Source organism: Chelonia mydas, chromosome 23, assembly GCF_015237465.2.
Source record: "Chelonia mydas isolate rCheMyd1 chromosome 23, rCheMyd1.pri.v2, whole genome shotgun sequence".
In the NCBI taxonomy this organism is placed as follows: Eukaryota; Metazoa; Chordata; order Testudines; family Cheloniidae; genus Chelonia; species Chelonia mydas.
Window position 1 is genome coordinate 993956 of NC_051263.2, and position 12815 is coordinate 1006770.

Sequence of the window (12815 nt, forward strand, 5' to 3'; positions counted from 1 at the left end):
GCCGGCTCCTGTCCCAGCCTGGCCCGGAACAGGGACAGAGTTGCCGGCTGGGTGTGGGGCCTGGCCAACCCTGCGTGTTCCAGTAACGCCCGGGGCCCCACACGCAGGGATCGGGCCCCACAGGTGTGCCAGGGAGCTGGGCCCGCCCCACGCCTGCTGCCGAGGGACAGGCCTGGAGCCCGCCCTTAGCTGCCAGGAGAGGGGGCTGGACCGCACCGCGAGTTCAGCAGGCCACTGAGGTTGAGCGGGGGGCCCGGCCCCCAGACACAGACACGCAGGCGGAGCGGGAATGCGGGTGTATTTGCCATGGAAGCCCCCTATTGAAACAGGCAGCGGGGCCCACCCCCAGCACAGCGCCCCCTATTGCTGCCAATAGGCTTTGGCTTGCTAAGGGCTGGGAGGAGCCACGAGGCTTAGGCCCCGCCTACCAGCCTTTCCACACCTGCATTAGGATTTGCCCCTCCTGGGTGCAGCTGCCCCAGACCACTGAGCCAGCACCTGAGGGGCCCAGCACCATGCAGGGTGCGTGGGCACCCGCAGGGCACAGAGGGGGCAGGGGAGGGGGGCAGAGGGAGCCCCCAGGAGGAGGAAGACCAGCGAACCCATTGCTCTGTGAATAGAGCGCGATCCTGCCTCGCGGACGGTCCCAGGCCCGCCCCAGGGGGGCAGCCCCCCCTTTCCCTGCCAGCCCCAGCAGGAGGCGGCTGCAGTGGGATCCGGCCCCCGCCCCACACGGCTTGCGGCAGGTCCCACAGGTGGAAGAGTCCAGGGCATCGGCCAGCGGGCTAAGCTGAGCAGAGCCCGAGTCGGGCAGTGGGCGTAAGGCCTCCGTGGTGAGTCAGTCCCGGCCGGGCCAGAGTCCCCAGGCCCCTCCGCGGATGCTAAAATGAGGTCTCGTTCAGCCGGGCTTTGGGCGCTGCCAGCGGGACGATGGGCAGGGCCTCGCTGGCCACCGAGGGGGAGGAGGAGCCAGACCCCGGCAGGGCAGGGGGCAGGGTCCTGACAGAGGGGGTGGGGCTGGCTCCGGAGGGCCTGCGGGCCGGCATGCCGGGGGCACGTAGCAGGACCTTGCCCTTTGCTCCAAGGCGCCCTCCGTCGGGCTCCCCGACCGGGCCAGGCCGCCTGGCCTCGAGCCCGGAGGAGCGGGCCAGCTCATGGCACCGCTCGACGAAGCTGCCCCCGCCACGCAGCCCGTGGGGAGCCCGGGGGTCGCCATCCGGTCCATCCGCCGGCCGCCGGGGGCAGGGCTCCAGCGCGGGGCCGTCACCGCAGTTCAGGGAGCTCTGGCTGGCCGTCAGCGCCGCGAAGGGGCCCTCGTGGGCCCTGGGCAGCAGCAGGCTCCCGCGGGCAGCACTCAGCAGGAGCCCGGCGCTGCCAGCCCCCTTGGCGGGTCTGTCTCGGGCGCCGTCGCTCCCCTGGGACTGGAGGCTGTCGGGAGAGGAGAGGGGCCGGGCGTTAGCCAGCCAGGCAGGCAGAGCTCACGCAGAACTGAGCAGCAATCTGCAGCCCCACATGGGCCCGGGGCGGCCAGCACCGGCTCGGCTGTGAGGCGCCAGCGTGTGGAGCCCAGTTTAACCGGGCGCCCCCCAGACCCGGCGTAGCTCTGCCAGCAGGAGCCCAGCCCGCAGCCCTGGGCTCCCCGGGGCCCCCTGTACCTGGTGCTGGAGGCCCGGGGTGTGCCGGGGTGGGCGAAGGAGCAAGCTGGGCTCATGTCCGGGGTGCGCGTCAGGGCCAGGTCACACTGCTCCAGCTGCTGCAGCAGCTCCTCCTCCGTCAGGCCCCCCACCTCTGGAAGAGAGGGGGCAGAGCACAGGTCAGGCCGCCACGCGCCGGGGGGGGAGCACCCCGCAGTGCCAGGGAGCCCCCTGCAGCACAGGGGCCGGGGGGGTGGGAAGGCGACGGGTACCTGGCGGCTTGCCCAGCATCTCCATGGCCGTGGTCAGGTCCCACATCTGCAGGCTGCCGTTGGCGTGGCCCGTGAAGAGGTAACGGCGCGGGCGGGAGCCGATGCGGCTGGAGCCTTCGCACTCGTGCACCGTGAAGGCGGTGATGGCCGTGCCGTCCACGGAGCGCACCTCGCAGATCCTGGGGCAGGGGCAGGGCGGGAGCTGGGGGCCAGGACGCCTGGGTTCTTTCCCCCGGCTCAGCCACGGGCCCCGTGGGACCTCGGGCAGAGCCCGCCCTCCCGGTGCCCGTCTCCCCCTTTGTACAGAGAGGCTCCGTCACCCCCCATCCCTTGGGGTCCCTCCACCACGGAGCCTCCACCGCCAGATGCAGCGCCAGCCACAGCGGGCAGCAGCGAGCCACGTGACCCCACCCTACCCCTGGCCGGGCCGTGTGGCCCCTTGACCCAGGCTCGGGGCCCCCCGGGTACCTCTTGCCGGTGGAGGAGAGACGCACGAAGACCTGGCTGGCGTCCGGAACCACCTTCTGGATGAAAACCTGCTGATCGTCCCGCTCCCCGAAGGGCCCTGCCGAGAGCCGCCGGTCAGTGCCCCTGGCCTCTGCCCTAGGGCAGGGACACGCCCGCGCCTCCTGCCCCCCGTGTCCCCTGCCCCCCTGTGCCCCCACCCCGTTCCCGAGCGCCATCACCGCGCCCCCTGCCCCCCTGCGCCCCCACCCCGTTCCCGAGCGCCGTCACCGCGCCCCCTGCCCCCCCACCCTGTTCCCAAGCGCCGTCACCGCGCCCCCTGCCCCTCCCGCCCCCCAGCGCCGTCACCCCCTGGCATCACCCACCAATGTCGGTGCCAGCGCTGCAGCCCGCGTGCCCGTCAATGTCCTCCAGGGACAGGATCTTGAAGGAGGCCAGCGGGGTGGAGCCCGGCTGGGTGGAGATCATGCCGCGGAAGCGCGTCACCGTCCAGGTGCGGACGTGGTTGTTATCGGCACAGACTGGAGGCCAGGGGGACAGACTCATTTAACCGAAGGCTCCCTGAACCCCCTTGCCTAAGGGGTTCCCTTCCCCCGTCACGAACAGGGCACCAGCTGGAACTAGGCCCAGCGCCCCTCACTCCTGACCCACAGCCCCCTGCTACCCACCCCTCCCGCTAGCCCAGCCGGTGCCCCTCACTCCCGACCTGCAGCCCATGCTGTCCCAGCCCTGGGTCCCCTCCCCTCGCCCAGCCGGTGCCCCTCAGCACAGCCCCCCCCAGCCCCGCTGCCCGGCGGCACCTACCCGAGATGAGGTGCTTCTCGGACAGCATGATCCTGGTGACGGGGCTGCGGTGCACGGTGAAGGTCTGGAAGAGCTGGGGCCCCGAGCCCACGGTCTCCGGGTGCTGCACGATCACCCGCACCGTCCCCGAGCTGGTGCCATAGGCGATCTCGATCCAGTTCCCGCTGTCGCCTGTGGGGCCCCATGTCAGCCGGGGAGAGCTCCCCCCGTCCCCCCCGCCGGGTTAGGGCCCCGCCCTCAAGCCATGGTTCAGTGGGGGGCCACGGGGAGGGAAGCTGGAACATCAAATGCACTATGGGAACCACAACAGGGCGGGTGGGGAGAGGGGCTGGGAGCCAGGACCCCTGGGTTCTCTCCCCAGCTCTGGGAGGGGAGTGGGCTCTAGTGGTTAGAGCAGGGGGGGCTGGGAGCCAGGACTCCTGGGTTCGTTATTGACTCCCTGGATGGCCGGGGACAAATCCTTTTCCTTCCGCAGCTTGAGGCTGAATCCCGGATTCTGCGGCTGGCCGGAGTGGCGGGGGGGGGCGGGGGGCAGGGCTGGGGCAGGCCCCTTACTTGTCTTGGGGGTGAGGTAGACGCTGAGGGCGGTGACAGCGTCCTCCGAGGGGTCGCGGTACAGCTCCGTCACCAGCAGGTCGTTGTCCTTCATGCGCAGGGGGAACTTCTGCACATCTGGGGACGGGGGGCACGTGTCAGGGCAGCCCCAGCCCCCGTCAGCCCGGCGGGGCCAGAGCGATGCCCACGCCGCCCACAGGGCCTGCCCCTGGCCTGGTGCCCGGCCCCTCCTGAGACACGCCCGTCGGCACAAGGCGGCAACAGGGCTCGGCGAGGCCCAGGCCGGGGGCTCAGAAGAGACCCCCCCCCAACCCATCACCACGCAGCCTCGTGGGTAGTGCACCGGGCTGGGACGCAGGGGACGGGGATCAGCTCCCAGCTCCGCCCCTGCCCCCGCGGGGCCCCTCCACAACTGGCAGAGCCTGGCCCTGGTGGGCGAGCGGCTGCCCCTGCCCCGCCCCCCAGGCTGCCCCGCCCTGCCCCACCCCGCCCCCAGGCTGTGCCCGCCCCAGGCTGTGCCCGCCCCAGGCTGTGCCCGCCCCAGGCCGCCCCCGCCCCGCTCACCCACGTAGTAGATGGAGCCGTTGTGGCAGCCCAGGAGCAGGAAGGTGCCGGCCGCGTCGTAGCTGCTGATGGGAACCACGTCCTGGATCTGCCGGGGGCCAAGAAGGAACCTGCTCAGCCACACCCCCCTCCGCTCACAGTGTCCCCCCCCAGCTGCCCCCAGCCATGCCCCCCGCTCGCTCTGCATCCCCCCGCAACTTCCCCCCGCTCGCCCTGCATCCCCCCCACAGCTCCCCGCCCAGCAATGCCCCCCGCTCGCCCTGCGTCCCCCCCACAGCTCTCCGCTCGCCCTGCGTCCCCCCCACAGCTCCCCGCCCAGCCATGCCCCCCGCTCGCCCTGCGTCCCCCCCACAGCTCCCCGCCCAGCCATGCCCCCCGCTCGCCCTGCGTCCCCCACACAGCTCTCCGCTCGCCCTGCGTCCCCCCCACAGCTCCCCGCCCAGCCATGCCCCCCCGCTCGCCCTGCGTCCCCCACACAGCTCTCCGCTCACCCTGCGTCCCCCCCCACAGCTCCCCGCCCAGCCATGCCCCCCACTCGCTCTGCATCCCCCCGCAGCTTCCCCCCGCTCGCCCTGCATCCCCCCCACAGCTCCCCGCCCAGCAATGCCCCCCGCTCGCCCTGCGTCCCCCCCCCAGCTCTCCGCTCGCCCTGCGTCCCCCCCACAGCTCCCCGCCCAGCCATGCCCCCCGCTCGCCCTGCGTCCCCCCCACAGCTCCCCGCCCAGCCATGCCCCCCGCTCGCCCTGCGTCCCCCCCACAGCTCTCCGCTCGCCCTGCGTCCCCCCCACAGCTCCCCGCCCAGCCATGCCCCCCGCTCGCCCTGCGTCCCCCACACAGCTCTCCGCTCACCCTGCGTCCCCCCCACAGCTCCCCGCCCAGCCATGCCCCCCACTCGCTCTGCATCCCCCCGCAGCTTCCCCCCGCTCGCCCTGCATCCCCCCCACAGCTCCCCGCCCAGCAATGCCCCCCGCTCGCCCTGCGTCCCCCCCACAGCTCCCCGCCCAGCCATGCCCCCCGCTCGCCCTGCGTCCCCCACACAGCTCTCCGCTCGCCCTGCGTCCCCCCCACAGCTCCCCGCCCAGCCATGCCCCCCGCTCGCCCTGCGTCCCCCCCACAGCTCCCCGCCCAGCCATGCCCCCCGCTCGCCCTGCGTCCCCCACACAGCTCCCCGCTCACCCTGCGTCCCCCCCACAGCTCCCCGCCCAGCCATGCCCCCCACTCGCTCTGCATCCCCCCGCAGCTTCCCCCCGCTCGCCCTGCATCCCCCCCACAGCTCCCCGCCCAGCAATGCCCCCCGCTCGCCCTGCGTCCCCCCCACAGCTCCCCGCCCAGCCATGCCCCCCACTCGCCCTGCGTCCCCCACACAGGTCTCTGCTCACCCTGCGTCCCCCCCAGCTCGCCCTGCATCCCCCCCACAGCTCCCCACCCAGCCATGCCCCCCGCTCGCCCTGCGTCCCCCCACAGCTCCCCCACAGCCGCCCCATCTCACGGCCCCCAGTGCTCTTTGCTGTGCGCTCCCCGCCCGCAGCTCCCCCCCGGGCCACCCCCCTCACCTGCCAGTGCTTGGTGACGGCGTTCCAGACGCCGATCTTGCCCGTGTGGCTGGTGGCGATGAGCTGGCTGCCCACAAAGAAAAGCGCCTCCACCGGGACCCCCAGGTGGAAAACGCCTGGCCGGGGAGAGGAGCCGTGAGGGGGATTGCCCAGGGCCCCCCCCGCGCTGAGCCCCCCTACACCCCACTCCTCGCCCCACAGGCTGAGCCCCCCTATACTCCACCCTGAGCCCCCCTCTCTGAACCCCCCTATACCCCACCCCTCGCCGAGCCCCCTCGCCGAGCTCCTCCTCCACCCAGCCCCCCCCGCGCCGAGCCCCGAGCGCCTGCCCCCCGCGCTGAGCCCCCCCATACCCCACCCTGTCCAGCCCCCCTCGCCGAGCTCCTCCTCCACCCAGCCCCCCGCGCTGAGTCCCCCTATACCCCACCCTGCCCAGCCCCCCTCGCCGAGCTCCTCCTCCACCCAGCCCCCGGCGCTGAGTCCCCCTATACCCCACCCTGCCCAGCCCCCCTCGCCGAGCTCCTCCTCCACGCAGCCCCCCATACCCCTCACCGAGCCCCCCGCACCGAGCCCCTCGCCCCTGCCCCCCACCCCTTGCCGAGCCCCCCGCCCCCTCACCGATCTCGCTGCCGTTGCCATCGGCCGGCAGGGCCCAGAGGATGATCTCGCTGCAGGAGGCCACGGCCACCATCTTGTCCTGCTCACCCAGCGACCCGCCCAGCACTTTGGCGTTCAGGGCCACCCGCTCGATGACCCAGTCCAGCCGCGGGCTGCAGAACACCTGCTGCCAGCCCGACGTCTCCTTCATCCTGGGGGCCAGAGCAGGCGTCAGACCGGGGCTCGGAGCCGGGGCTCGCCCCAGCCCTGCCCGGGGGGAGAGGGAGGGTTGTGCGGCAGGGGCTCCGGGGTCTGTTTGCAGCGGGACCCCCGTGGCCGGGGAGGCAGGAGACCCTGCGGTTACCTGTAGCACACGAGGAACTGGGCGTAGGCCACAGCGATCCAGTTATGGTGCCCGCAGACGATTCGGACCATGCCGGGGTCACTGGCCGGCCCTGGGGCGGGAGGGCAGAGACCAGCACAAAGGAGGAATGGAGTACGGCTCAGATGGCACATGGCAGATCAGTGACAGGGCCAGGAGAGAACCCAGGCGTCCCGGCTCCCAGGGCCCCTGCTCTAACCACCAGACCCCGCTCCCCACCCGGAGCCAGGGAGAGAACCCAGGCGTCCCGGCTCCCAGAGCCCCTGCTCTAACCACCAGACCCCGCTCCCCACCCAGAGCCAGGGAGAGAACCCAGGAGTCCCGGCTCCCAGAGCCCCTGCTCTAACCACAAGACCCCGCTCCCCACCCGGAGCCGGGGAGAGAACCCAGGCGTCCCGGCTCCCAGGGCCCCTGCTCTAACCACCAGACCCCGCTCCCCACCCGGAGCTGGGGAGAGAACCCAGGCGTCCCGGCTTCCAGAGCCCCTGCTCTAACCACCACACCCCGCTCCCCACCCAGAGCCAGGGAGAGAACCCAGGAGTCCCGGCTCCCAGCCCCTCCCCACCCAATGGTAACCACTAGACCCCACTCCCCACCCAGAGCTGGGACAGAACCCAGGCGTCCTGGCGCCCCCCCCCGCCTCGCCCCGCTGTAACCACTAGCCCCCAGTGCCCTTCCAGACCAGGCAGCTGGAGAACGAGGAGCTGCCCCAGTCCCGCCCCCAGGGCCCCCGTACCTGCCCCGAGGCCCCGCTCCTCCAGCAGGCGGCCCAGCAGCCCGGCCTGGCCCAGGGTGGGGGGCAGGGTGTTGCTGCGGCGCACGGGGGCCCTCTCGGCGGCGCTGTGCAGCCGGGCGGCCACCTGCGGCCCTGCCACGCTGTGCCGGTTACGCCGCTTGGCGGGGAACACTGCAAGAGGGGGGCCGTGGGACCGTCGGGGGGGGCGGGGCCCATCGGAGCCAAGCCGCCCCTCCCGCCCAGCCTCGCCCAGCCAGTCTCCGCCCCCACCCAGCCCCTCCCCCGCCCCGCCCGTCTCCACCCAGCCCCTCCCTCGCCCAGCCAGTCTCCGCCCCCCGCCCCGCCCCACCCGTCTCCGCCCCTGCCCAGTCCCTCCCCCACCCAGCCAGTCTCCGCCCCCCGCCCAGCCGGGCCCCGCCCCTCCCTCGCCCAGCCCCTCCCCCACCCCGCCCGTCTCCGCCCCCGCCCCCGCCCAGCCCCTACCCCTCCCTGCCCAGCCAGTCTCTGCCCCCACCCAGCCCCTCCCCTGCCCCGCCCGTCTCCGCCCAGCCCCTCCCTCGCCCAGCCAGTCTCCGCCCCCCGCCCCGCCCCACCCGTCTCCGCCCCTGCCCAGTCCCTCCCCCGCCCAGCCAGTCTCCGCCCCCCGCCCAGCCGGGCCCCGCCCCTCCCTCGCCCAGCCCCTCCCCCACCCCACCCGTCTCCGCCCCCGCCCAGCCCCTCCCCCTCCCTGCCCAGCCCGTCTCCGCCCCGCCCCGCCCAATCCCTCCCCCGCCCCGCCCAGCCAGTCTCCGCCCCCCACCCAGCCCAGCGAGTCTCCGCCCCTCCGTCACTCTACCCGGGGCGCAGCACCCACCTGGGGGGGGCAGGTAGCCATTGAAGAGGACGCTCCCGCAGGCCGAGCGGTCAAGCTCCTCACGCAGCTGCAGGCGACGCACTGGGCAGGAGAGGGCATGGGGTGAGCTGCAGACCCCCCCCCCCGACCTGTGCCCCCCCCCCCGTGCCGTATCCAGCGGGGTGATCCCGTCCCCCCGATGCCGTACCCAGCGGGGTGATCCCATCCCCTCCGCGCCCCCCCGCGCCGTACCCAGCGGGGTGATCCCGTGCCCTCCTGCGCCGTACCCAGCGGGGTGATCCCGTCCCCCCATCCCCCCTGTGCCGTACCCAGCGGGGTGATCCCGTCCCCCCATCCCCCCTGTGCCGTACCCAGCGGGGTGATCCCGTCCCCCCATCCCCCCTGTGCCGTTCCCAGCGGGGTGATCCCGTCCCCCCTGTGCCGTTCCCAGTGGGGTGATCCCGTCCCCCCGTCCCCCCTGTGCCGTTCCCAGCGGGGTGATCCCGTCCCCCCCGTGCCGTACCCAGCGGGGTGATCCCGTCCCCCTGTCCCCCCCCGTGCCGTACCCAGCGGGGTGATCCCGTCCCCCCGTCCCCTCCCGCGCCGTACCCAGCGGGGTGATCCCGTCCCCCCCCGTGCCGTACCCAGCGGGGTGATCCCATAGAACTCAGCTTCATGCAGCAGCAGGGAGATGTTGACGCCCCTGGAAAGACACAGCGACAGGCTAGGTCAGGACAGAGGCCGGGACTGGAGCAGCACAAGGCAACACCAGATTTGCCCGGGTTCGGGGCGCACCCCCTGGATGTGTGGGAGCCCCCCACTGCCCCAGGGGCTCAGGCAACGACCCACAGGGCCAGGCGCCACACAGACCCAGGACGCTGCCTGCAGCCCTGATGGGCTGGGCAGACGCCCCTTTCCCCATTTCTGGGGCCGCTGCTGAGGAGGAGGAGCCAGGAACGCCCCAGTGCACCTCGACTCCCTGGCACAGGGGGTCAGACGCTTTCCCTGCACCCTGCCCAGGGTGTCAGCGCCCGCAGTGCCGTGCCATACCTGGGGTCGAGCTCCTTGGTTCGCAGGAAGTTGAGAATGGGTGCAAAGACGGTGGGGTCTCGGTCGATGAAGATCTGGGGGGGCAGAGAGCGGGTCAGGGGGCGTCTCTCCCATCAGGAGCAGCACACACAGTGCCCCACGAGCCGCACTCCGCGCGTCTCAGCCTACGGCCCCATGGCTGGGAGCCCAGCGGGGCCCAAGCTCGCCTTGGGGCAGTGCCACACGGGCAGGTCTCCAAAGCGCGGCTGGTGACCGTACAAACCAGTGCCCCAGTCCTCGGTGGCAAGGGGGTTCCCCTCACAGGTAGGGCAGGGCCCCGTGGGGTGCTGGGGGCGCTATGGGGGGCTCAGCAGGGGACGCTCTCCCTGGCAGGCAGGGCAGGCCTCCGTGGGGTGCTAGGGGACGCTGTGGGGCGCTAGGGGACGCTGTGGGGCAGGGAGTGGGGCAGGGGCTCGACAGGGCAGGCCCCCGGGGGGTGCTAGGAGGCGCTGTGGGGCAGGGAGCGGGGCGGGGGGCTCAGCAGGGGGGCGCTCTCCCCTGGCAGGCACTCGAGAGCTCTGCACGGACAAGGTGACCTCTGGGCTGCCAGATGCCTCGTGCCACGGAGGGACCCTTAATGCTGGGTATGCAGCCGACCTGGCACGCAGCTCCCGCAGCCCGGCTCCCCACGCTGCAGCCCCGGGGGCAACTCACCGCTCCCGTTTCATCCTTCAGGGTGGAGATCCGGCCACTCAGGAGGCTGGAATTTAAAGAGAGACAGAGGTGACTGCTGCTATCCACCCTGCGGGCTGGGGGCCACGCAGGCCCCGACCGAGCGGAAAGGCAATTACAGAACCCCAATCACTATAACCTCAGGGCTGTGACGCCGCATCACCAGCTCCGCTTTGGGCAGAGAACAGACCGGGTCAGCCCAAAGGTCCTGTCTGCCGACCGTGGTCAGTGCCAGGTGCCCCAGAGGGAATGAACAGAACAGGGAATCACCAAGTGATCCATCCCCTGTCGCCCATTCCCAGCTCCCGGCAAACAGAGGCCAGGGACGCCATTGATGGACCTGTCTGCCATGAATTTATCTAGTACTTTTTTGAACCCAGTTATAGTCTTGGCCTTCATAACATCCCCTGGCAAGGAGTTCCACAGGTTGACAGTGCGTTGTGTGAAGAAAGACCTCCTTGTGTTTGTTTTAAATCTGCTGCCTGCTAATTTCATTGCGTTCTGGTTCTTGTGTTGTGGGAAGGAGTCAATAACACGTCCTTATTTACTTTCTGCACACTGGCCATGATTTTATAGCCCGCTATCACATCCCTCCTTAGCCGTCTCTTTTCTAAGATGAAAAGTCCCGGTCTTCTTGCAGTTCCTCACACAGCGGCCATTTCATCCCCCGCATCATCATTGTCGCCCTTTTCTGCACTTTTCCAGTTGCAACAGATCCTGTTTGCGATGGGGCCCCCAGATCTGCAGGCAGCGTTCGAGAGGGGGTGTACCAGGGATTTACACTGAGGCAACCTGACATTTTTTCAGTTTTATTCTCTCTCCCTTTCCCACGAGAGCTTTTCTGACGGCTGCTGCGCACTGAGCGGGTGTTTCCGGACTCCCAGATCTCCCGGGGGGTAGCAGCTAATTCAGGCCCCAGGGGTTTGCCGGCAGGGGGTTGGTGCTGAGGTTTTGCTGCCCCCTGGACCCTTCACTTATATCGGTTCAGAGCAGACTGATCCCCGGGGAGCAGACTGGGCAGGACCTGACGAGGGCCCCCCACGCCGGGGCCCTGCGCCATGCTAGCCTTCGGTGCCAGGGGTGGGGCACAGGACCCAACTCGGTCCCGGGGGAACCAGCAGCCGACAGGAGAGTTCCCATGAGCCCTGCCCAGCCCTGCCCGGCGCCGGCCCGCGGCTGCCTGGCCCTGCGGGGCTGTTTGCACCTGCGGCCGCTGGATCGGCGACACGAGAGGCAGGGCCGCCAGGAACCTGGCCCCAGGTGGGCGGAGGGTAACAGGGCAGGTGCCTTGTACCAAACCCAGAGCAAGAGACGCCCAGGGCTGCGATGGGCCGGCTGTGCCGAGGGCGGGCTGCCCCCAAGCCACCGTGCCCCGCCTGGCCGGGCTAGGGCCTTTCGCGCCCACGCACGGGGACAAGCAGCCGGGCCCGGCTTCTCTGCCCGTCACCTTGAGAAGAACGAATCCGAGATCCAGGTCAGGGTCTGCCGGGACGTGCTGAACCTGCAACGCAAAGGGCGCGGTGAGCGAGCGGCCGGCGCGTCAGGGGGACACGGAGCACGTGGGGGGGAGTGAGGCAGGTGTGGGGGGGCGGGGCCCGGCACGTGGGGGGGAGTGAGGCACGTGGGGGGGCGGGGCCCAGCACGTGGGGGGGGAGTGAGGCACGTGGGGGGGGGCGGGGCCCGGCACCTGGGGGGGGAGTGAAGGGGGGCAGAGCCCGGGGGGGGAGTGAAGGGGGCAGGGTCCGGGGGGGAATGAAGCGGGGCGGGGCCTGGGGGGGGGGGAGTGAAGCGCGGGCGGGGCCCTGGGGGAGTGAAGTGGGGCCCAGGTGGGGGGGAGTGAAGGGGGACAGGGACCGGCGGGGGGGAGTGAAGGGGGTGTCGAGGGGGCGGGGGCCCAGCACGTGAGGGGGGAGTGAAGGAGGCGGGGCCCGGGGGGAGTGAAGGGGGTGGGGCGGGGCCCGGCGGGGGGGGGTTGAAGGGGCGGGGCCCGGGGGGGTTGAAGGGGCGGGGCCCGGGTGGGTGAAGCGGGGCGGGGCCCGGGGGGGTTGAAGGGGGGCCCAGGTGGGGGGGAGTGAAAGGGGGCGGGGCGGGGCCCGGCCCGGGGGGGGGGGAATGAAGCGGGGCGGGGCCCGGGGGGTGTAGGGGGGGGGCGGGGATCCCGTGGATGGGGGGGGTCCCGTGGGGGCGGGGCCAGGGGTCGCGAGGGGCGGGGCGGTCCCGGTCCCCGCTCGCCTCTTGCCCCCCACGTTGAGCTGGATCAGCTCCGCGCCCGGCCGCGCGCTCCCGCCTGGCGCCGCCATGTCCGCGCCCGCGCCCCGCTTCCGGCCACCGCCCCGCCGGGGACACGCCCACCCCGCGCGCTGATTGGCCACCGCCTCGCCCCGGGCCCGCCCACCCCGCGTCCTGATTGGTCTCCGCCTCGCCCCGGGCCCGGCCATCCCGCGCCCTGATTGGTCCCCGCCTCGCCCCGGGCCCGCCCATCCCGCACACTGATTGGCCCCCGTCTCGCCCCGGGCCCGCCCACCCCGCGCGCTCATTGGCCTCCGCCTCGCCCCGGCCCCGCCCCCCCAAGCCGGCTCCGCCTCCGCCCCACCCCTTAAAGGGCAGGCCCCGCAGGGGAGGAAGTGGACCCCCTTCCGTACCACCCGCTGACCCCTGAC

The 12815-nt window shown here is 72.3% G+C and overlaps 1 protein-coding gene across 1 annotated transcript; it reads right to left on the bottom strand.

The window, feature by feature from the left end:
- Positions 1 to 281: 281 nt before the first annotated feature.
- On the bottom strand, positions 282 to 12487 carry SHKBP1 (SH3KBP1 binding protein 1). The gene is made up of 18 exons (XM_037884599.2): positions 12388 to 12487; positions 11603 to 11656; positions 10138 to 10183; positions 9445 to 9518; positions 9039 to 9097; positions 8416 to 8496; positions 7563 to 7733; positions 6809 to 6899; positions 6466 to 6656; positions 5848 to 5963; positions 4295 to 4382; positions 3731 to 3847; positions 3176 to 3346; positions 2737 to 2892; positions 2375 to 2471; positions 1907 to 2085; positions 1656 to 1788; positions 282 to 1428 (listed from the first exon to the last, which is right to left on the bottom strand). Exons 1-18 carry the CDS (start codon positions 12453 to 12455, stop codon positions 882 to 884), a joined length of 2439 nt encoding a protein of 812 aa, XP_037740527.1. The 5' UTR covers positions 12456 to 12487; the 3' UTR covers positions 282 to 881.
- Positions 12488 to 12815: the final 328 nt, after the last annotated feature.

Coding starts and splice junctions, on each gene's coding strand:
- SHKBP1 (XM_037884599.2), bottom strand. CDS start 12,455: ATGGCGGCGCCAGGCGGGAGCGCGCGGCCGGGCGCGGAGCTGATCCAG. Junction 6,657..6,808: donor CAGTTCCTCGTGTGCTACAG/GTAACCGCAGGG, acceptor TCTGGCCCCCAG/GATGAAGGAGACGTCGGGCT. Junction 2,472..2,736: donor CAGCGCTGGCACCGACATTG/GTGGGTGATGCC, acceptor GGCTCTCGGCAG/GGCCCTTCGGGGAGCGGGAC.